The sequence below is a fragment of the Mytilus californianus genome, unplaced genomic scaffold (genome assembly GCF_021869535.1).
Source record: "Mytilus californianus isolate M0D057914Y unplaced genomic scaffold, xbMytCali1.0.p SCAF_94, whole genome shotgun sequence".
Taxonomy (NCBI): domain Eukaryota; kingdom Metazoa; phylum Mollusca; class Bivalvia; order Mytilida; family Mytilidae; genus Mytilus; species Mytilus californianus.
Genome location: NW_026262750.1, coordinates 109,460 through 134,776, shown reverse-complemented (window position 1 = coordinate 134,776; position 25,317 = coordinate 109,460). Strand labels below are relative to the sequence as shown.

The window sequence follows — 25,317 nt, the reverse complement described above, 5'->3', positions numbered from 1 at the left end:
CTCAAGGAGAACACACTACCACAAGACCACCGAGGAGGTTCTCATCTGAGTTAAGCCCTTTTCAACTGATTTTTATTGTGTGCTCTAATGTTGTACTGTTACACCTCCGTACCAGGTTAAGGTGAGGGTTCAGCGCCAGTAAACATGTTTAACCCGCCTTTTCCCAAGTCAGGACCCAGTAGCTCAGTGGTTGTCGCTTGTTGCTGTATATCAAATATTGTTTTTTTGTTAATGGTTTTGTACATAAACATGATAAATCAGGCCGTCAGTTTTTATCTGAATTGTAAAATATTTGTTTTTTTTTTTTTTTTTTTGGGGGGGGGGGGGGGGGGGGGTCTTTTATAGCTTACTATACGGTATGGGTTTTTGCTCATTATTGAAGGCCATCGGTGACCTAAATTTGTTAATGTCTTTATCATTTGGTCTCTGGTGAAAAGATGTCTCATTGGCAATAACAACACAAAATCTTATTTTTAAACAGGAGATCCCATTGTACCTGCTTTGTTACATATATATATATATATATATATATACTTCCTTCTGCGAGTAACCAGGAGACACAAATTTGACCATATTGCAGCCAAGCTACTGGTAGGAAACAATTGTACCTAGTATATAATAAATACTTTCTACTGCTAGGAAACAAGAGATCTCACTGTACCTAGTATATAATAAATACTTTCTACTGCTAGGAAACAAGAGATCTCACTGTACCTAGTGGATTACATATATACTTAGCACTGCTAGGGAACACGACATATCTCTGTACCAGGTTAATTACATTGACTTACCACTGGTAGAAAACAGGAGATCACACTCTACCAGGTTAATTACATTTACTTACTTCTGCTTAGAAATAGGAGACCCCACTGTGTCTGGTTAATTACATTTAAGTAAACACTGCTAGGAAACAAGAGATCCCACTATGCCAGCTGGTTAATTACATTAAATTACCACTGCTAGGAAACAGCAGATCCTACTGTGGCTGGTTAATTACATTTACTTACCACTGCTAGGAAAAAGGAGATCCCATGGTGCCTGGTTAATTACATTTACTTACCACTGCTAGGAAACACGAGATCCCACTGTGCCTGGTTAATTACATTTACTTACCACTGCTTGGAAACAGGAGATCCCACTGTGCCTGGTTAATTACATTTACTTACCACTGGTAGGAAACAGGAGATCCCACTGTGACTGGTTAATTACATTTATTTACCACTGCTTGGAAACAGGAGATCCCACTGTGCCTGGTTAATAACATTTACTTACTACTGCTAGAAAACAGGAGATACCACTGTGCCTGGTTAATTACATTTACTTACCACTGGTAGGAAACAGGAGATCCCACTGTGCCTGGTTAATTACATTTACTTACCACAGGTAGCTAGAAAACAGGAGATCCCACTTGCCTGGTTAATTACATTTACTTACTACTGGTAGGAAACAGGAGATCCCACTGTGCCTGGTTAATTACATTTACTTACCACTGCTAGGAAACACGAGATCCCATTGTGCCTGGTTAATTACATTTACTTACCACTGGTAGGAAACAGGAGATCCCACTGTGCCTGGTTAATTACATTTACTTACCACTGCTTGAAATCAGGAGATCCCACTGTGCCTGGTTAATTACATTTACTTACCACTGGTAGGAAACAGGAGATACCACTGTGCCTGGTTAATTACATTTACTTACCACTGCTAGGAAACAGGAGATCCCACTGTGCCTGGTTAATTACATTTACTTACCATTGCTAGGAAACAGGAGATCCCACTGTGTCTGGTTAATTACATTTACTTACCACTGCTAGGAAACAGGAGATCCCCACTATTCCTGGTTAATTACATTTACTTACCACTGCTAGGAAACAGGAGATCCCACTGTGCCTGGTTAATTACATTCACTTACCACTGCTAGGAAACAGGAGATCCCACTGTGACTGGTTAATTACATTTATTTACCACTGCTTGGAAACAGGAGATCCCACTGTGCCTGGTTAATAACATTTACTTACTACTGCTAGAAAACAGGAGATACCACTGTGCCTGGTTAATTACATTTACTTACCACTGGTAGGAAACAGGAGATCCCACTGTGCCTGGTTAATTACATTTACTTACCACAGGTAGCTAGAAAACAGGAGATCCCACTTGCCTGGTTAATTACATTTACTTACTACTGGTAGGAAACAGGAGATCCCACTGTGCCTGGTTAATTACATTTACTTACCACTGCTAGGAAACACGAGATCCCATTGTGCCTGGTTAATTACATTTACTTACCACTGGTAGGAAACAGGAGATCCCACTGTGCCTGGTTAATTACATTTACTTACCACTGCTTGAAATCAGGAGATCCCACTGTGCCTGGTTAATTACATTTACTTACCACTGGTAGGAAACAGGAGATACCACTGTGCCTGGTTAATTACATTTACTTACCACTGCTAGGAAACAGGAGATCCCACTGTGCCTGGTTAATTACATTTACTTACCATTGCTAGGAAACAGGAGATCCCACTGTGTCTGGTTAATTACATTTACTTACCACTGCTAGGAAACAGGAGATCCCCACTATTCCTGGTTAATTACATTTACTTACCACTGCTAGGAAACAGGAGATCCCACTGTGCCTGGTTAATTACATTCACTTACCACTGCTAGGAAACAGGAGATCATACTGTGCTTGGTTAAATACATTTACTTACCACTGCTTGGAAATAGGAGATCCCACAGTGACTGGTTAATTACATTTACTTACCACTGGTAGGAAACAGGAGATCCCACTGTTTCTTGTTAATCACTTTTCTTCTTTTCAAGTTATTCAGCGTTGCCTTAGTAGTCGTAGTGTTTATCGATGAACTGAGAGATGCTGGAGGAAATTCTTTATCAAACAGGACACGAACAGCACGTGGAGAAATTCCAGTGAGTAACAATGCCATTCGTACATAGTTTTCCTCTTCTGGTGAGAGAGCATTAGATGCCATCTTGGTCGCTTTTGAATATGTCAGGATTATAGTTACTTAAATCTTGGGATCATATTACAGACTGTAATCAAAATAAGAGTTGGTCTTTAGAAACTTCTTCTCAATTGCATGTTCGGTCCTTTATTTTACTGCTTTTAAAACTTTTGGAATTTCAATTAGATTTGGACCTATCAGATACTGCAGTTTCTGTTTCACATGTTTTTAAAACCAAAGCAGATTGTTATGTTGGTATCAATATCTTCCTCCATGACTACACTAAGTTCTCTCAGTAGTTATTGAGCCCTGGAAGAACAAAATAAGATGATCACACTTAAATATCGTCCCTGAAAAATTAAATGACCGAGAGTCACAAGCATACCGTTCAGTCACAGATATGTGATGTATATTTTTAAAAGTCATTTATTTGAGTCACTAAAATTCAATAAATTCACATTTTCATTTCTTGTCTGTATGCCAGGCCATTAGAAAATCTGCATTTTTGTAAATACTTATGAATAACATATCTTTAGAAGTCTCATTTTTTTTTAAATTGTAGAAAAACATATATATATTTTGCACTTATTTTATACGCTAGTATCAGTGAAGTGACGTCAATGCGGTGTTTAATCAGATGGTAAGTACAATAACAAATTTCGACTGAAATTGACATTATGACCGATTACAGACTACATTAGGATAGTGATTTGGTCCACTTAAAAAAGGTAAAAATTAGTCCGTCTTAAGCTGTCGTAGTGAATTATAGACCCCCTTAATATCAAAATGTCCATATTTTGAGTTAGAGCTGGTAGACTTTTCCATAATTTTGATATTATTTGTCCCAAAAGTAGTACACTACAGTGTAAAAATCTTATTGAGATAGAGAAGGTGCGATTTTTTTTAAAGTTTAATTTATTGTCTAAACGTCTAAAAGAAATGCACTACGAAATAACTGTGTTCTTGGGCCTTGTGTGTTGAATCAAAAATGTTATCCTTATATGTCAACCTATGAAAATGAAAATGCAGGTCACCATATAATTTTTTAATAATTTATTCAATCTTTCAAAACATATAGATGAACCAAAATTAAAAAAATATACAAGACCAACAAAGACTAGAGGTTCCTGACTTAGGACAGACGCAAAAATGCGGCGGGGTTAAACAGGTTTTATGAGCGCTCAACCTTCCCCCTTCACCTCTAGGAAATGTAGACATATATAACTTAAATGTCCACAATTTTGAGTCAGTGTCACTGCCAAAGAATAAATTTTGGGGTCCCTAACAAATATTGCCTCTGCAGCTGCCCCAAAGAGCCCACTCTTAACGAAATCTGCAGAAGGGGTCTTTTACATATATGTACTACAGTTTAGTTGCTATCTCCCTTTATGTTTAATATAACGGTGCTAGCTATGAAATTTAATAATATTTACTACAAGCCATCCGCTGTATTTCAAAAGGCTATCTGTTTCTTCAGAAATTAACCCATTTCTCTGACGTCAGTCTATTGTTCTTACAGTAGATTATTTTTCAAGAATCCACTGACCACTTCGTTTACTTAAGATAACTTATTTTCTAACTTTAAACTTTTAACTTACGATTTTTTATCCTTTCAAAAACGAGAGGCATATGAAGGATTCGAACTCGCGCTTATTTTCTTCATAATCAGTAGAGTCTTCAGTCTATGCATGATACCACTATACCACGAGTGCTGACATAAATCAATATTTCAATAACACTCTTAAAGCGCACAACTGTCAATACATGTCAATAAACTGTATTTCTATCTCAGAGATTAAATTCGCTTTTGTTATCTAATAAAATATTTATACTATGTCTGGATTTGTTCATGTTCTTTTCAAATTTATGTAAATTGTTTTATGCGTTATTTTTTAAGGAAGATTATGTTCTACATTTGAACGTTCTTGAGTATAGTTATATAGCAGTATGGAAATATCTTAAAAAAGAGTTTATTCACGATGTCAGGTTTGAACATTGGTCGATTTTCAACATCGTTATAATGAACCGATGGGTCTTTATATGATTGTGGCTATTACACACTAGTTCTAAACACTAGAGAATCGAGGAATTGTATATATTAGTACAGTTCCTTGATAAAATAAACAACCATATGCCCATTACACATGTCACTTTTAACGTACAAGGACTTTTCCTTTTCATCATAGCAAATGCTTACTTAAGGTTTTAGTCTTATAATGATATCGAACTATCAATATTTTCTTCTTTGTTTGATTATAAATGGTCCAAATATACATCACGTCAACATTGAATGTACTCTAATTTGAATAAAGTGTGATATATAAGCTACGACCGTAAAACTACTTCCTTGACTGTAAAACCAGAAACAAATCATCGCCTTAAAATGAATATGAAGTATATAATACCTCTAAGATTAAAACAATATTTTTGTCGAGAAAAAAATTGCAATGAAAAATTTCAATTCGGGTACAAGGTTTGAACTTGGCACTGCTAATATCACAGTTGTGTCTTTTGATACCAACGACCAGACGATCACGGCTATGAACAGCTTGAATGTAGTAGTAAAAAATTGACATAATTATACATTGTACATCTGTAGCACGAGCAATTCTGCTGGAGATTTAGAATGCGTACCACAGAAAATACTAGTTTATTGACTGGTTTACGATGGATGCCAAATGTAATAACGTTAAAATAATCTAAACTTAATAAAAGGGAAACAGTTTAAACAAAATACATGTATAATTTTCAAAAAAGACCTTCAGCAATTATTTTATTTATTTCGGAAAGCATCATTTACTGGAGCATCATAAAATTGTAGTATTATGGCAACTACGCTAAATACATGTATTTGACTTAATACGGTTAAATTGCAGGCAATCCTTAATCAGCTGTAAAGAATCATAGATTGCTAAATACTATATATGTAAATTTGAAAGGTTTCTAAATTTTGGTAATTAGATTTTTTTAACTATTCAAAAAAAGATTAAAAAATTCTGTATATTTATATGTCTTTTTGAATAAATCATAAATACCAAAATCTATATAATTTAAATACTTTGTAATGATAAAACATTAAATGAAATATAAATATACAAGTATTAAATCTGGTAATAAAAAGGGGAGCTAACAACCCATTTAAGTTATATCAAACTTATGTTAACTTAAATATAGACGTGAACCGTTTGGATATAATCATTTCCAGCTATTTTAGAATAAAAAAGACAAAATACGAAATCATTTTTATGAAATTCCGTTGATTCATTGTCAAAACATAAAACAGACAGTCTTTTTACTAGAAATGGGTTAAGCTAGAGAATTGATAAGAAGTAGTGGATTCGTAAACGATAATCAACTTGCGACTAAAGTCGCTCGTTGATTATCGTTTACGAATCCACTACTTCTTATCAATTCTCTACTACATAACCATACTTTGAGTAATGATTATGTAAGCAATCCATTCATTTTTTTTACACAGGACTCAGATGAAGTCCAAACAACAAAGAAAATCAACAATACTGTATACAATTCTATAAGCAATCATCATTCAAAAATGTTAAAAAGGTACACCAATCAAAGTGATGGAAATCACTCATGGAAAGATTGGAAGAGTAGTTTGAATAATTTCAAATCATATTTAGATATGGTGTGGACAAAAAAGAACATTAATAAAGCTACATGTTTCCCCTTTTACATTTAATCTTTTGAAACAAAATAAAATGCTCCGCTGGGCGCAGCTTGATACGACCGCAGAGGTCGAACCCTGAACAGTTGGTGCAAGTATGGACACAACATTCAAGCTTGATACAGCACTGAATTTGGATTGTGATTAAATATTTGACACAGCATAGGTTTCTGACACAGAATGAATGTGGTCTAAGAACTTAAAAAAACCTAATTTACCTATTCAAACCATATATTATTATTTGCTTTTAAATATAAATCAGAAATAATCAACTTAAAATGGAAAATTTAAAAAAAAAAAAGGAAAACCCCCCCAAATTTTTTGAACCCCCTTATGATTCTTCACCCCCAAACTCAAGCCCAGCCTTCCCTTTGTGGTATGGTACTTTGCAGTACAATTTTAGAGAGATCCATACACTTGAACACAAGTTATTGTCTGGAAACTAGAAAAATGCTTGTTTTTTTGGCCCCTTTTTGGCCTCAAATTCCTAAACGTTTAGGGCAATTACCCCGAAACTCAAACCCAGCTTTCCCTTTAAGATATGGAACCTTGTAGTACAATTTCATAAAGATCCATACACTTACACACAAGTTATTGTCCTGAAACTAGAAAAATGCTTTTTTTTTTGCCCCTTTTTGGCCCCTTATTCCTAAAATTTTGAGGCAATTACCCCCAAAATCAATCCCAGCCTTCCCTTTGTGGTATGGTACCTTGCAGTACAATTTCAGAGAGATCCATACACTTGAACACAAGTTATTGTCTGGAAACTAGAAAAATGCTTATTTTTGGCCCCGTATTCCTAAACGTTTTTGGGCTATTACCCCCAAACTCAATTCCAGCTTTCTCATTGTGATATGGAACATTGTAGTACAATTTCAGAAAGATCCATACACTTACACACAAGTTATTGTCCTGAAACTAGAAAAATGCTTGTTTTTTTCCCCTTTTTGGCCCCTTATTCCTAAAATTTTGAGGCAATTACCCCCCAAAATCAATCCCAGCATTCCCTTCGTGATATGGAACCTTGTGGTACAATGTCAGAGAGATCCATACACTAACACACAAGTTACTGTCTGGAAGTTACAAAAATGCTTATTTTTGGCCCCTAATTCCTTAACTGTTGGTACTATAACCCCCAAAATCAATCCCAACCTTCCTTTTGTGGTATTGAACCTTATGGTAAAATTTCATAGAGATCCATTCACTTAAACTAAAGTTATTGTGCGAAAACCAATGTGTCATCGGACGACGACGACGACGACGCCAACGTCATACCAATATACAAGGTCGTATAACAAAACTCTTCTAATAAAGTTTATCAATTATCCTTGTATGACATAGGACCAACAGATAGACTTGAAGCAAAAAAATTATCTAAAAAGGTTGTTTTGCGGCATTTTGTAAGTTGAAACATAGGTATACTATTTTTCTCCTCTGAGAATTGCTTATTGGTTTTGAAAACAATTATCATGATTATATGACATTGAAGATTAAAAGTTGTAGAGTGTATTTTAATCAATTAATAATTTAAATATTTTTCAGCAAAGGGCATTGAAAATGTACTTTTTCAACTCAAATAAAATGCTCTGCTGGGCGCAGCTTGATACGACCGCAGAGGTCGAACCCTGAACAGTTGGGGCAAGTATGGACACAACATTCAAGCTTGATACAGCTCTGAATTTGGATTGTGATTAAATATTTGACACAGCATAGGTTTCTGACACAGAATGAATGTGGTCTAAGAACTTAAAAAAATTTAATTTCCCTATTCAAACCATATCATTATTATTTGCGTTTATATATAAATCAGAAATAACCAACTTAAAATGGAAAATTTTAAAGAAAAAAAGGAACCCCCCCCCCCCCCCCAAATATTTTGAACCCCCTTATGATTCATCAACCCAAAACTCAAGCCCAGCCTTCCCTTTGTGATATGGTACCTTGCAGTACAGTTTTTAGAGAGATCCATACACTTGAACACAAGTTATTGTCTGGAAACTAGAAAAATGCTTGTTTTTTGGCCCCTTTTTGGCCTCAAATTCCTAAACATTTAGGGCAATTACCCCAAAACTCAAACCCAGCTTTCCCTTTGTGATATGGAACCTTGCAGTACAATTTCATAAAGATCTATACACTTACACACAAGTTATTGTCCTGAAACTAGAAAAATGCTTTGTTTTTGCCCCTTTTTGGCCCCTAATTCCTATAATTTTGAGGCAATTACCCCCAAAATCAATCCCAGCCTTCCCTTTGTGGTATGGTACCTTGCAGTACAATTTCAGAGAGATCCATTAACTTGAACACAAGTTATTGTCTGGAAACTAGAAAAATGCTTATTTTTGGCCCCTTTTTGGCCCCTTATTCCTAAACGTTTTTGGGGTATTACCCCCAAACTCAATTCCAGCTTTCTCATTGTGATATGGAACATTGTAGTACAATTTCAGAAAGATCCATACACTTACACACAAGTTATTGTCCTGAAACTAGAAAAATGCTTGTTTTTTGCCCCTTTTTGGCCCCTTATTCCTAAAATTTTGAGGCAATTACCCCCCAAAATCAATCCCAGCATTCCCTTTGTGATATGGAACCTTGTGGTACAATGTCAGAGAGATCCATACACTAACACACAAGTTACTGTCTGGAAGTTACAAAAATGCTTATTTTTGGCCCCTAATTCCTTAACTGTTGGTACTATAACCCCCAAAATCAATCCCAACCTTCCTTTTGTGGTATTGAACCTTATGGTAAAATTTCATAGAGATCCATTCACTTAAACTAAAGTTATTGTGCGAAAACCAATGTGTCTTCGGACGACGACGACGACGCCAACGTCATACCAATATACAAGGTCATATAACAAAACTCTTCTAATAAAGTTTATCAATTATCCTTGTATGACATAGGACCAACAGATAGACTTGAAGCAAAAAAATTATCTAAAAAGGTTGTTTTGGGGCATTTTGTAAGTTGAAACATAGGTATACTATTTTTCTCCTCTGAGAATTGCTTATTGGTTTTGAAAACAATTATCATGATTATATGACATTGAAGATTAAAAGTTGTAGAGTGTATTTTAATCAATTAATAATTTAAATATTTTTCAGCAAAGGGCATTGAAAATGTACTTTTTCAACTCAAATAAAATGCTCTGCTGGGCGCAGCTTGATATGACCGCAGAGGTCGAACCCTGAACAGGTGGGGCAAGTATGGACACAACATTCAAGCTTGATACAGCTCTGAATTTGGATTGTGATTAAATATTTGACACAGCATAGGTTTCTGACACAGAATGAATGTGGTCTAAGAACTTAAAAAAATTTAATTTACCTATTCAAACCATATCATTATTATTTGCGTTTATATATAAATCAGAAATAACCAACTTAAAATGGAAAATTTTAAAGAAAAAAAAAAGGAAAAAAAGGAAACCCCCTCCCCCCTATTTTTTGAACCCCCTTATGATTCATCAACCCAAAACTCAAGCCCAGCCTTCCCTTTGTGATATGGTACCTTGCAGTACAGTTTTTAGAGAGATCCATACACTTAAACACAAGTTATTGTCTGGAAACTAGAAAAATGCTTGTTTTTTGGCCCCTTTTTGGCCTCAAATTCCTAAACGTTTTTGGGCAATTATCCCGAAACTCAAACCCAGCTTTCCCTTTGTGATATGGTACCTTGCAGTACAATTTCAGAGAGATCCATACACTTGAACACAAGTTATTGTCTGGAAACTAGAAAAATGCTTATTTTTGGCCCCTTTTTGGCCCCTTATTCCTAAACATTTTTGGGCTATTATCCCCAAACTCAATTCCAGCTTTCTCATTGTGATATGGAACATTGTAGTACAATTTCAGAAAGATCCATACACTTACACACAAGTTATTGTCCTGAAACTAGAAAAATGCTTGTTTTTTGCCCCTTTTTGGCCCCTAATTCCTTAACTGTTGGTACTATAACCCCCAAAATCAATCCCAACCTTCCTTTTGTGGTATTGAACCTTATGGTAAAATTTCATAGAGATCTATTCACTTCAACTAAAGTTATTGTGCGAAAACGAATGTGTCTTCGGACGACGACGACGACGACGACGACACCAACGTCATACCAATATACAAGGTTGTATAACAAAACTCTTCTAATAAAGTTTATCAATTATCCTTGTATGACATAGGACCAACAGATAGACTTGAAGCAAAAAAAATATCTAAAAAGGTTGTTTTGGGGCATTTTGTAAGTTGAAACATAGGTATACTATTTTTCTCCTCTGAGAATTGCTTATTGGTTTTGAAAACAATTATCTTGATTATATGACATTGAAGATTAAAAGTTGGAGAGTGTATTTTAATCAATTAATAATTTAAATATTTTTCAGCAAAGGGCATTGAAAATGTACTTTTTCAACTCAAATAAAATGCTCTACTGGGCGCAGCTTGATACGACCACAGAGGTCGAACCCTGAACAGTTGGGGCAAGTATGGACACAACATTCAAGCTTGATACAGCACTGAATTTGGATTGTGATTAAATATTTGACACAGCACAGGTTTCTGACACAGAATGAATGTGGTCTAAGAACTTAAAAATTTTAATTTACCTATATTCATGCTATTCAAACCATATCATTATTATTTGCTTTTATATATAAATCAGAAATAACCAATTTAAAATGGAAAATTTTAAAGAAAAAAATGGAAAAAAAAATCCCCCCCCAAAATTTTTTGAACCCCTTTATGATTCATCACCCCAAAACTCTAACCTAGCCTTCCCTTTGTGATATGGAACCTTGTAGTACATTTTTATAAAGATCCATACACTTTCACACAAGTTATTGTCCTGAAACTAGAAAATGCTTGTTTTTTGCCCCTTTTTGGCCCCTAATTCCTAAAATTTTGAGGCAATTACCCCCAAAATCTGAGTGAAGCCCAGCCTTCCCTTTGTGGTATGGTACCTTGCAGTACAATTTTAGAGAAATCCATAAACTTGAACACAAGTTATTGTCTGGAAACTAGAAAAATGCTTTTTTTTGGCTCCTTTTTGGCCCCTTATTCCTAAACGTTTTGGGCAATTACCCGCAAACTCAATTCCAGCTTTCCCTTTGTTATATGGAACCTTGTAGTACAATTTCAGAAAGATCCATACACTTACACACAAGTTATTGTCATGAAACTAGAAAAATGCTTGTTTTTTGCCCCTTTTTTAGACCCTTATTCCTAAAATTTTAAAGCAATTACCCCCAAAATCAATCCCAGCATCCCCTTTGTGATATGGAACCTTGTGGTACAATGTCAGAGAGATCCATACACTAACACACAAGTTATGTCTGGAAGTTACAAACATGCTTATTTTTGGCCCCTTTTTATGGCCCCTAATTCCTTAACTGTTGGTACCATAACCCCCAAAATCAATCCCAACTTTCCTTTTGTGGTATTGAACCTTATGGTAAAATTTCATAGAGATCCATTCACTTAAACAAAAGTTAGAGTGTGAAAACCAATGTGTCTTCGGACGACGACGACGATGACGCCAACGTCATATACCAATATACAACCGCAAAATTTTTTGCGGCCGTATAACAAATTAAAAAAACTTATTTTATTGAAATGTGAATTCTTTCTTGATTGCAAAAATATATACACTTCTTGTATTCAAATGATTAAAATTGTTATCAGACATTTGATGGGATTCATAAACTAAAAAAAAAATAGTTTGTTCTAATTCAGAGTTCTAAAATTTAACTAACTGTTTCAAGCCAATCACTGATAAAAAATAAGTGAACAAACCTAAACTGTTGAATAATTACAGATGATTATTTATCAAGAAAATTATAGGCCTTCCTTGGATACCTTTTATATATCTATATTCAGATTTCATTTTTTTTTTTTTTTTTTTTTTTAAGATCTTGTTAATCCTTAATTTATCATTTATCTGTCAGACACAAAAGAGGGACGAAAGATACCAGAGGGACAGTCAAACTCATGGATCGAAAAACAAATTGATATATCACATTCGACCGGTCAAGACTATTTATTTTTTTATTTATGTATGCGTTATTATTATTAATATTATGATTACCAAATGATTATAATCGACATGTATCCTGGGATTAGTATTCGAAGAAAATTTATTATGTCCCGCGTGTAACATATCAAATACAGTTATATTTTAAGGACACGACACCAGGCCTGCAATACACTTAGAATCCTTATCTAATTACTTTATTATTTATAGCACATATAATTTTGCCGAGGTCAAGTACGACTTCACATTCGTGTGTTTATATTTAATTATATGCGGTCAGGGCATATAGATCTATATCTTGTTTATATTTTTTCACGGTTGTAATGGCGATCGTACTACGACGACGCCTAGGAGTCGCGTCACAAACTAAGGCAGATAATCGGAAAAACCTGTCTATACATTTTGTAGATTTAGTAGCTAACCTGTGCTTAGTTACTTGTTGCTAGGGAGGCCAGTGCCTTAGGAAAGATTTAGAACAAGTTCTAATCTTTCCAAAAAATTAAAATAGTTTTCTCTATTTTCACACAAATCTAATTTTGTAACTCGCAACTCTACTTTTGTAACTCGCAACTCAACTTTCGTAACTCCCAACTCGACTTTCGTAACTTGTAACTCGCAACTCGACTTTAGTAACTCGCAACTCTATATTCAACAACAAGTGAATCTCATTGGCCACAGGTTCACCAGCCCAGGCTTGTAAAATTACTATCAGGCCTGTAAGAATTTCTATCATACGCCAATAAAATCTATACAAAACTATAAAAAATGTTGCATCTGGCCTGTAGCTGAATGATTTGATCATGATCACTGCATATTGCCATATAGTCTGGTGTGTATGTACATGATATAGGGACTGTACACATTCTAGTTCTTTTATACTGTATCTGTACTTGCGGCATGAACTGCTAATAATTTTCCTATTTTCATTTTCATCTAATAAGAGTTTTTTGAAGGGCAAAATAAAAAAAAAGGAATGTGCATAAGGCCATCAAGGGAGGGTTTGGCTGGGGGTTTTCAGTATAGAAAATAATGAACCAAAAACATAATAATAAAGAATAATGGGTATATAAAAGTCTTAAGAATAGAGAATAATGGTCTAAAAAATTAAAGAATACAGAAATGAAGGACCCTCAATCCATACCGTCATTTAGGGGGAGGGGGAAGGGAGTCATACATGAATACCACATCCTAACTTTCCCTTGGAACATGCTTCTATGCAGGAGTGTGGCGATATAGAACGTCGATTCATACCTGTAGAAAGAAAGAATGTGCACATTTTTCCTTCAAAATCTTTGATCCATGATCATTATGATAGACATGCATTAATTTATTGTTGATTTCTTCTCACCGAATGCAATTTACAAGCAAAGTTGAAAAAAAATTAATTAAACAAAACTATATTGTGTTTTTTAGAAAATACAGCCGTAAATATGATAAAATTCGTAATGGTTCCGCGTAACCCAGTGTCTCGCCTACTTTTGCTGTTAATCACAGGCTCAACAAAAATGAGGAAAAAAATTAATAAAAATATTCCTCTCTATACTATCTTTTGATTGTAAGTAGCTTCTGTCCAAGTTTGGAAAAAATCCAGGATAGTTTATGAATCTAATAAATGTTTTAAAAACATAAACTGTAGACTGTATGTAATGTTAACTGGAAGAAAAACTAAGTCCATTTATAAGTAAAATACGGAAAAAATGGAACAAAATTTTAACAAAATTTCCTTCTAGATACTAGCTTTTAATCATAAACAAGCTTCTGTCCAAGTTTGGTACAAATCCAGGATAGTTTAAGAAAGTTGTTAAAATTTTAAAAACTTTAACCACAGAGTGAATGTAATGTTAACTGGCAGAAAAACTAAGTCCGTTTATAAGTAAAATACGGAAAAAATGGATTTTTTTTTTTACAAAATTTACTTCTGCATACTATCTTAATTATGATCATAAACAAGCTTCTGTCCAAGTTTGGTAGAAATCCAGGCTAGTTTAAGAAAGTTATTAAAATTTCAAAAACTTTAACCACAGAGTGAATGTAATGTTTCCTGGCAGAAAAACTAAGTCCATTTATAAGTAAAATACGAAAAAAATGGAATTTTTTTTTTACAAAATTTACTTTTGAATACTATTTTATGATCATAAACAAGGTTCTGTCCAAGTTTGGTAGAAATCCAGGATAGTTTAAGAAAGTTATTAAAATTTCAAAAACTTTAACCACAGAGTGAATATTTGCGGACGCCACCGAATACGACGCCGACAGAATGTAGGATCGCTATGTCTCGCTTTTTCGACAAAAGTCAAAGGCTCGACAAAAACACACAATTTTCTATACTAACATGAAAAGTCTTACACATGAATTACATACAACTCTCAAAATTTGCACATTTCATTAAAGATCTAGACCAATTGTTATCTACTACTTCAAAATCCAAGATGGAGGAAGACACCCCAGCCACCTTAAGTATTTTAAGAGGGGACATATATTTATATTTTAAATCAAACAATTTCCAAAACACGTTCTCATGGTTAAATATTAACTGAAAATCATTTGAAACTTTAATTTAATTTTTTCATTGCATTTTAAGGTGGTACCAAACACCTTGACTAAAATTAATTTGGCTCGTTTAATTTTCATACAATTTTGACAAAATATTTACTTTGACCCTTTGACAAAAATATAAAAGTTTTAAAAAACTTGAACCATACACTTTATCAGAAAAATTTCATTGGATATATAGCAGTTTAATAAACACTAATTTTGATCATTGAGAAGCTTAATATTGCCTAAAAAATAGAACGTGATTAAAAGGTTCAGCTGATTTTTACAGAGTTATCTCCCTGTAGTGTTATGTACCACCTTAAATTTAAATATCAATGTATTATACTATATCAATTCAAGCCAAGCCATACAGTCAGGGGTACTACTTGTACAAGTAATCTTTATTTACTTGAAGAAGTAAATAATAATATACTTATATAAGTAAATTATAATGTTTGAATAATCTACCCTTAATTTTCTCAAAAATTTACTTGTATAAGTAATTTTTTTTTACAATCCCGAAAAATTCTCAATTTTTGAGATGTAAAAACATGCCTTTAACAATTTTTCTCAGCTTAGCTCATAATTTTTTATTAGAGTTCAATGTTTCACCTTATTAATTCAACAAAGAAACTAATTGCGCAAAGATCTTAAGTATTTGCACAAGGCCTTCAAAAATTGCCTCTTGGGGGCTTGTAAATGAGCAGTGTTCTGAAGATAACAGACAAATGAGATTTTCATTGTCCATGAAATAACACTTAAATGATTAGTAAAGACATCTGCAAAGGACAGACAATTAAAAATTCTATTAGGGCAAAGAAGTCCTAAGAAATTCAAGAAAAGAAGATAGGATGACATTGACTTTTTTACTTGTATAAGTAAAATAAAATGCTCCGCTGGGGCGCAGCTTGATACGACCGCAGAGGTCGAACCCTGAACAGTTGGGGCAAGTATGGACACAACATTCAAGCTTGATACAGCACTGAACTTGGATTGTAATTAAATATTTGACACAGCATAGGTTTCTGACACAGAATGAATGTGGTCTAAGAACTTAAAAAATTTTAATTTATCTATTCAAACCATATCATTATTATTTGCTTTTATATATAAATCAGAAATAACCAATTTAAAATGGAAAATTTTAAAGAAAAAAAAGGAAAAAAAAATCCCCCCCCCCCTAATTTGTTGAACCCCCTTATGATTCATCACCCCCAAACTCAATCCCAGCCTTCCCTTTGTGGTATGGTACCTTGCAGTACACATTCATGTGATGGACTGTGAAACTCAGATCAGGAATTTGAGAAATTTTGGTCAGGAGATTAGGACTCAGATCAGGAGGTTTTTAATCGACATAAATTCTGTCGTAAATGTAACCGTGTACTGTACAATTTCAGAGAGATCCATACATTTGAACACAAGTTATTGTCTGAAAACTAGAAAAATGCTTGTTTTTTGGCCCCAAATTCCTAAACATTTAGGGCAATTACCCCCCAACTCAATTCCAGCTTTCCCTTTGTGATATGGAACCTTGCAGTACAATTTCATAAAGATCCATACACTTACACACAAGTTATTGTCCTGAAACTAGAAAAATGCTTGTTTTTTTGCCCCTTTATGGCCCCTAATTCCTCAAATTTCTAGGGAATTACCCCCAAAATCAATCCCAGCCTTCCCTTTGTGGTATGGTACCTTGCAGTACAATTTCAGAGAGATCCATACACTTGAACACAAGTTATTGTCTGGAAACTAGAAAAATGCTTATTTTTGGCCCCTTATTCCTAAACGTTGTGGGCAATTACCCCCAAAATCAATTCCAGCTTTCCCTTTGTGATATGGAACCTTGTAGTACAATTTCATAAAGATCCATACACTTACACACAAGTTATTGTCCTGAAACTAGAAAAATGCTTGTTTTTTGCCCCTTTATGGCCCCTAATTCCTCAAATTTCTAGGGAATTACCCCCAAAATCAATCCCAGCCTTCCCTTTGTGGTATGGTACCTTGCAGTACAATTTCAGAGAGATCCATACACTTGAACACAAGTTATTGTCTGGAAACTAGAAAAATGCTTATTTTTGGCCCCTTATTCCTAAACGTTGTGGGCAATTACCCCCAAAATCAATTCCAGCTTTCCCTTTGTGATATGGAACCTTGTAGTACAATTTCATAAAGATCCATACACTTACACACAAGTTATTGTCATGAAACTAGAAAAATGCTTGTTTTTTGCCCCTTTTTGGCCCCTAATTCCTAAAATTTGGAGGCAATTACCCCCAAAATCAATCCCAGCATTTCCTTTGTGATATGGAACCTTGTGGTACAATGTCAGAAAGATCCATACACTTACACACAAGTTATTGTCATGAAACTAGAAAAATGCTTGTTTTTTGCCACTTTTTGGCCCCTAATTCCTAAAATTTGGAGGCAATTACCCCCAAATTCAATCCCAGCATTCCCTTTGTGACAAGGAACCTTGTGGTACAATGTCAGAGAGATCCATACACTAACACACAAGTTATGTCTGGAAGTTACAAAAATGCTTATTTTTGGCCCCTTTTTGGCCCCTAATTTCATAACTGTTGGTACTATAACCCCCAAAATCAATCACCACCTTCCTTTTGTGGTACTGAACCTCATGGTAAAATTTCAAAGAGATCCATTCACTTAAACTAAAGTTAGAGTGCGAAAACCAATGTGTCTTCGGACGACAACGACGACGCCAACGTCATACCAATATACGACCACAAATGTTTTTTGCGGTCGTATAAAATCTGAATGTCTAAGGGACACAACTAAGCCATAAAATAATTTACCTATACAAGTAAATAAAATACACTTGTATAAGTATCCTACAAATTTACTTATATAAGTATATTAATATTTACTTTTTCAAGTAAATAAAAATTACTTGTACAAGTAGTACCCCTGACTGCCATACCCAATCTTCTTGTTTCATTCATGAATTTAAATCAATTCACAAGCCACATGTTTCACAGTCTGCATCAAAATGTTCAACTTTGTTCATTATTCCCTGAAGGCAATTGATTTTAGAATATAATAAATGTGGATAGTGTCCACATGTGGACACAGATGATGCCCCCGCTTGCATATCATATAGTTATAAAGGGACATAACTGAAGAACGGTAAAAGTGACGCTACCCAAATTTGAACTAGATCTGAGTTTTGTGGTAATAAGCATTGTGTGTAAGTCTCATAACATTTGGTTGAGGCTAACTTAAGTAGAGAACAGAAACTAAAAATTCAGCAATTTTTCTATTTGTAAACACGCATATAACTCTAGAACAGTTGTGTATAAGTTTTATAACATTTGGTTGAGACAAACTAAAGTTAGAGAACGGATACGAAAAATTCAGTAATTTTTATGTTTATAAAGGGACATAACTCAAGAATGGTAAAAGTGTTGCCACCAAATTTCGTACTTAATCTGTATTATGTAGTAATAAGCATTGTGTATAAGTTTCATAACATTTGGTTGAGGCAAACTTAAGATAGACAAGAGGCTGTCAGAGTGACAGCAAACCGGATTTTCCTGCAGAGGTCGAACCCTGAACAGTTGAGCAAGTATGGACACTACATTTAAGCTTAAAACAGCTCTGAATTTGGATTGTGATTGAATATTTGACACAACATAGGTTTGTGACACTAAATGAATGTGGTCAAAGAACTGAAATATTTGAAATTGGACATTTACCTATTATGGTCCAATATCCAAAATCTAAGTACATATTAGAATCAGCATATCAAAGAAACCCAAGAATTCAATTTTTGATGAAATCAGACAAAAGTTTAATTGAGGACCCTTTGGACCTCAATGTGGACCAATTTGATAAAGGAGCCTACAATAAAAAATCTCTCAATACATTGGTTAGATTCAGCATTTCAAAGAACCCCATAAATTCAATTTTCGTTGAATCAAACAAAGTTTAATTTTGGACCCTGATTTGGACCAACTTGAAAACTGGGCCCAAAAATCTAATATTTAAGTACAGGTTTAGATTCAGCATTTGAAAGAACCCTATAAGGCTATATATATATTTAATTTATGTTGAAATGAAACACAGGTTAATTTTATCCATAATATTTTCTGTGCAAAGGGAAAAAACTCAAACCGGATAAATTTTTTCTAAAATAAGATATGATGCAATTTTTCAAATTATAATCAATAATATAATAACAACAACCAGTGATGACTAAGTTCTCTAATATTAGATATGATTTAACACTCAAACATTGTTAGAATCAGTATATCAAAGAACCAAAGAATTCAATTTTTGATAAAATTAAACAAAAGTTTAATTGAGGACCCTTTGGACCTCAATGTGGTATTATCTTATTAATAATGAAAAGAAATACAGATTTACATTGAGAATTTCAAAGAACCCTATATTTATTCAATTTATGTTAAAATCAAACACAGTTTAATTTTGGACCCCGATTTGGACCAACTTGAAAACTGGGCCCAAAATCAGAAATCTAAATATATGTTTATTAATAAACAATATAAGCTTAGTTTTTAAAGGAGTTCACTTCATAAAAAAAAAATATATAGCATTCAGAAAATTAGTTTTTACAGAATAACAAACAAACTTGCCACAAAATTCTTCAAACAATTTACCAAAGAAAAGAAGAAAAAAATCCGAAATCTCATTTATCATTAATACAATGTCTTTTCAAAATCTATAAAACTTATCAGTAACAAGAAATATTTGTAACAGGATGCTGTTACGAAGTCTCCCAAACAAAGCTCCAATAATTCGTCATTCCCATGGTCACCTGACATAGGCCAAAGTCCAGTACAAATTGGTTTGTGATATGCATAAGTGACGCCTATGGATTGACCTTGTATGTCATTGAAATCTTCTTGAAATGACGAACAGGAATATATATGGTTGTTTAGGGGTGGAGATCTCAACCGTTTACAAGTTCTCAAAAGGGGGGGTGTGATCCCCAGTGGACTCCCCCTAAATTTCATATGATTTGTTTTTTTGTCCCATACAAGAATATATATGGTTTAGGGGTGGGGATCACGACCGTTTACAAGTTCTTAAACAGGAGGGGGTGGGGGTGACCCCAGGGGACTCACCTTTTATTTCATTTGATTTGTTTTATTGTCCAATACAAGAATATATATGGTTTCGGGGTGGGGATCTTGACCGTTTACAAGTTATCAAAAAAGAAGAGGGGTGGGGGTTACCCCCCATGGACTTCCCTATATTTCATTTGATTTGTTTTATTGTCCCATACAACAATATATATGGTTTTGGGGTGGGGATCTTGACCGTTTACAAGTTTTCAAAAAGAAGGGGGATGGGGGTTTCCCAGGGCACTTCCACTAAATTTCGTTTGATTTGTTTTATTGTCCCATACAAGAATAGATATGGTTTAGGGGTGGGGATCTCGACCGTTTACAAGTATATAAGGGGAGTGGGGGTTACCCCCATGAACTTCCCCTAGATTTCATTTTTGTTTTATTGTCCCATACAAGAATATATATGGTTTCGGGGTGGGGATCTTGACCGTTAACAAGTTATCAAAAAAAAGGGGGGGGTGGGGGTTACCCTCATGGACTTCCCCTATATTTCATTTGATTTGTTTTATTTTCCCATACAAGAATATATATGGTTTAGGGGTGGGGATCTTTACCGTTTACAAGTTCTTAAACAGGAGGGGGTGGGGTTGACCCCAGGGGACTTGCCTTTTATTTCATTTGATTTGTTTTATTGTCCCATACAAGAATATATATGGTTTTGGGGTGGGGATCTTGACCATTTACAAGTTTTCAAAAAGAAGGGGGGTGGGGGTGACCTCTCTGGACTTCCTCTACATTTCATTTGAATTGTTTTATTGTCCCATACAATAATATATATGGTTTAGGGGTGGGGATCTCGACTGTTTACAAGTTCTCAGACAGAAGGGGGTGGGGGTGACCCCAGGGGACTAGCCTTTTATTTCATTTGATTTGTTTTATTGTCCCATGCAAGAATATATATGGTTTAGGGGTGGGGATCTCAACCGTTTACAAGATAAAAGCACATTCTCAAATTGAAGGGGGGGGTTGGGGGGTTGGGGGTAAGAATATACATGATTTAGGGAGACTTAATTATCTACAAAATGTCTAATAATGAACAGTAAATTTCAAACTTCATTTATACAGTCCTTCTAGTAAATTTAAAACTTTATATATACAGTCCTACAGATCTTATCAGGAAACAGAAAATTTTCATATAAATCTGTCACTCCAATGATTATCATATGCTAAGATATTTCCCAGATCTAATCAACAATGACAATATATCATTATCATATGCTAAAATATTTACCAGATCTAATTGAACAGAACTATGGTTTAACATAGTACTCTAACATTACATATATAATAATTAATAATGTAATAATTCCAAAATGTCTAATGATATAGCTTATAATCATTACCACTTAGGAAATAGATAATTTTCAAATAAATCTGTCACTCCAATTTTTATTGTGAGATAAGACAAATCATAATATGATAACAGGAGTGAAATATTTAAAAATTCCACTTTTGGATATTAAAAATGGGGATAACTCACAAAGGAGATATACTAAAATCTTGAAAATTGAACTAGACCTTCATTAAGTCCCAGGAAACAACATATTTAAATTTGAAAAAAATTTGTTAAAGCGTTTTCATGTTATTGTGCTGACACTGTTTGGCAGCCGCCCGTCAGCCCGCCCAGCCGCCCGCCGTACATCCCCATTTTAATAACCGATATTTCCTTCCAAAATCCGGTTAAAAACAGGAACAAAAAATTTGTACTTGATCTTAGTTTTGTGGTAATAAATATTGTGTATAGGTTTCATAATGTTTGGTTGGGGCAAACTTAAATTACAGAATGGAAACTAAAAATTTGGCAATCTTTCGATTTGTAAAGGGGCATAACTCAATAATGATTAAAGTGACACTACCCAAATTCATCTTGATCTGTGTTTTATCAGCGGAAGTCAAAATTAAACATTGCATTGTATAAAGCATTGATTGTAGTTGATTCAACTATAATCATGGACAAAGGAAGATAACTCCAATTTATAAATTACTTGATATTTAGAAGAAAATAAAAATTTTGCAATTTTTCCATTTATATAGGGGCATAACTCTAGAATGGTTAAAGTGAAGCCACCAAAGTTCAAACTTGATCTGTGTTTTGTGGTAATAAGCATTGTGTATAAGTTTCATAACATTTGGTTGTGGCAAACTTAAGTTAGAGAACGGAAACGAAAAATTCAGCAATTTTTCCATTTGTAAAGGGGCATTACTCTAGAACGGTAATAGTGACGCCACCAAAATTCAAACTTGATCTGTGTTTTGTGGTAATAAGCATTGTGTATAAGTTTCATAACATTTGGTTGATTCAAACTAAAGTTAGAGAACGGAAACCAATTTTGGGACGTACGTACGGACGGACAAGGGTAAAACTTAATGCTCCCTCTGCTACGGCGGAGGCATAATAAAAAATATAAGCATAGATCAGAATCAAGAAGAATATTTAAAGGGGCATTAGCTACAAGATATAAAAAACTAGGCATGCTCAACTATTAAAAGGAAAAGAATGTCAACATTGAAAGTCACACTCAGCAACAAGGGTAAACCATTTGGATGGGTAATGCAATCCACAATAAAATGCTTGGCTGAGCACAGCTGGATACGACCGCAGAGGTCCAACCCTGAACAGTTGGGGCAAAAATGGACACAATATTCGCGCTTGATACAGGTCTGAATTTTGATTGTAATTAAATATTTGACACATTATAGGTTTCTGACACAGAATAACTGTAGTCAAAGAACTTAGAATTGGTTATATGATTTGAATTTATTTGTTGAATTTGTTGCGTATTGACACCCCCCACCCCCTTAATTTTGCAAAAAAAAACAATATTTGAAGAAATTTTCTTTTTAATTTCTGAAATCTGAAATGAGAAAAAATTGCCCCCCCCCCCCTCAATTTATTTTTTGACCCCCCCCCCCCTTTTCCAATATTTTGTTCACCTCCCCCCCCCTTTTTCCAAAAAAAAAATTCTTTCCCTCAAGATACGGTCATAATCTCAATTCAAATTTCCAATGGAGTTTGCAACCATAATTACCAATTTAAATACATCATAAAATAGAAAAAATGACATACATAATCATGGCTAAAATTAATATTCCTTTAATAGTAACTTCTAAAAATTAATTGACAGCTAATCACCTCAAGACAATACAACATCTTTATACATAATTTAAAAGCAATGTAAGGGAGGTAATCCAAATTTTTTTTTTAATACTTTAAATATATTTTGATTACCTCCCTTCCACAGCTTTTAAATTGTCCATTAACAAGGAAACCCTTGTTTTTCCCCCTTTTTTGCCCCTAAATCCTACAACGGTTTGAGCCATAACCCCCCAAAGTCAATCCTAACCATCCCTTTGTGGTATTGAAACTTGTGGAATAATTTCAGAGAGATTCATACACCGTTCCACAAGTTAATGTCTGGAAACTAGAAAAATGCTTATTTGGGCCCTTTTTTGGCCCCTAATTCCTTAACTGCTGATACCATTACCCCCATAATCAATCCCAACCTTCCTTATATAGTATTGAACCTTATGGTAAAATTTCATAAATATCCATTCACTTAAATTAAAGTTATTGTGCGAAAACCAATGTGTCTTCGGACGACGACACAATATACGACCGCAAAAATTATGACCACAAAAATAAAATCTTATTCTTATGCAAGTAAAAAACGATGATTAATATATTTTTTAACCTATAATATGAAATCAAACAGACCTAGAAATATCCAATTCATCATGTTCACTTTCTATTTATATCTAAATTTATGTTTATATTGGGTTATATGACCATCTGCAGTCTTCGGAGGTCACCTCAAAGGTTAATTAGATGGCGTCTAGACTAAAATACACATGAAATGTTGATACGCATTATCGAATCCCTGCATTGTTAATTGTTTATTTTAAACTTTTTGTAATTTGGATACGTTTTAATTTGATATAAATCAAATATACGAGAATATTAAAAGAAGCATAGATGAAATATTAATTTTCAAAATATTAAAAGTAATATTCTGATATTTATTTGTATTCAATTTGCCTTAGATTTATTTTTTTTACCAAAATAAAACATTAATTTAAGGAGTATATTGTGAAAGGTGGCAAAAAAGGGGGAATAACTTTTTGTCAAACAACTTTTAAATACACAAATTATTTTTGACCTTAAGCCTAGGTATTTGGTGTTAATTAACAGGTCAATTAATTTGACAGTTAACACAGCTAGTTGAACTTCCTGTCCAGAAAGAATTACGAATTTGCCTGTTTTCAAAGGAAAATCAATTATGAAATCAGTCTAAAGGCTTAAGAACGGGTCATTTTTCTAATTCCTAGGTTATTTAATGACCTGGTGGGTATTTAAAAAATCCTGGGTGAGGGGTGAAATTTTAAAGTGTCACCCGCAGGATACAGGCCAGTTGACAGGTTTGCCATTGGTTTAAAGATAATTGTATATATAATTCTCTGTTTAAATTTTCTTTAATGGGTGATATGTTTATTAGTTTTGGGACGATCTGTGAACAAATATTAAATTTTCTATCTTGACCAGGGGCGTCCAGCCATTTTAATAAGATGGGGGTTCCAACCCAGGATAAAGGGGGGAGGGTCCAACCCAGGATAAAGGGGGGAGGGTCCAACCATATGTCCCCATTCAAAAGCATTGACCATCAAAAAAGAGGGGTTCCAACCCCCAGAACCCTCCCCCCCCCCACCAAAATCGATCCGCCACTGTTGACAAAATAAAATAAAATAAAATATATTTATATATGTATGTGTGTTAGTACTTACACACTATTTATATATGGTAACAAGAGCGCAATTATTTGTTTACATTTTACCGGCAAGTTTTTTTACCCCAAAATGGTACTCAGAAAAGAATCTTGTACGGCTTCTGATTGGATGATACAGGATTGGAATTTCTTTTAATCGAAAGCTTATCTAATTAGGTTTAAAAAAATCCAGAAAATCAGATTCACATTTACAAAGTATAGAAAATATTTTCAATATCTGC

The 25,317-nt window shown here is 34.2% G+C and overlaps 1 protein-coding gene across 50 annotated transcripts in view; it reads right to left on the bottom strand.

The window, feature by feature from the left end:
• Positions 1 to 25,317, bottom strand: part of LOC127717259 (uncharacterized) — a 55,708-nt gene that overhangs the window by 26,557 nt on the left and 3,834 nt on the right. For 38 of the 50 annotated variants that reach the window (XM_052223000.1, XM_052222999.1, XM_052223003.1 and 35 more), the window contains exon 2: positions 2,765 to 3,272. In XM_052223000.1, the coding sequence (XP_052078960.1) occupies positions 2,765 to 2,990 (226 nt within the window). In that variant the 5' untranslated portion in view covers positions 2,991 to 3,272. Of the gene's footprint in view, positions 1 to 1,166; positions 1,191 to 1,325; positions 1,363 to 1,540; positions 1,578 to 1,646; positions 1,662 to 1,699; positions 1,737 to 1,859; positions 1,892 to 1,912; positions 1,933 to 2,071; positions 2,109 to 2,286; positions 2,324 to 2,392; positions 2,408 to 2,445; positions 2,483 to 2,605; positions 2,638 to 2,764; positions 3,273 to 25,317 lie in introns of those variants that run through there. The other 12 variants (XM_052223016.1, XM_052223013.1, XM_052223018.1 and 9 more) reach the window with 12 other exon arrangements.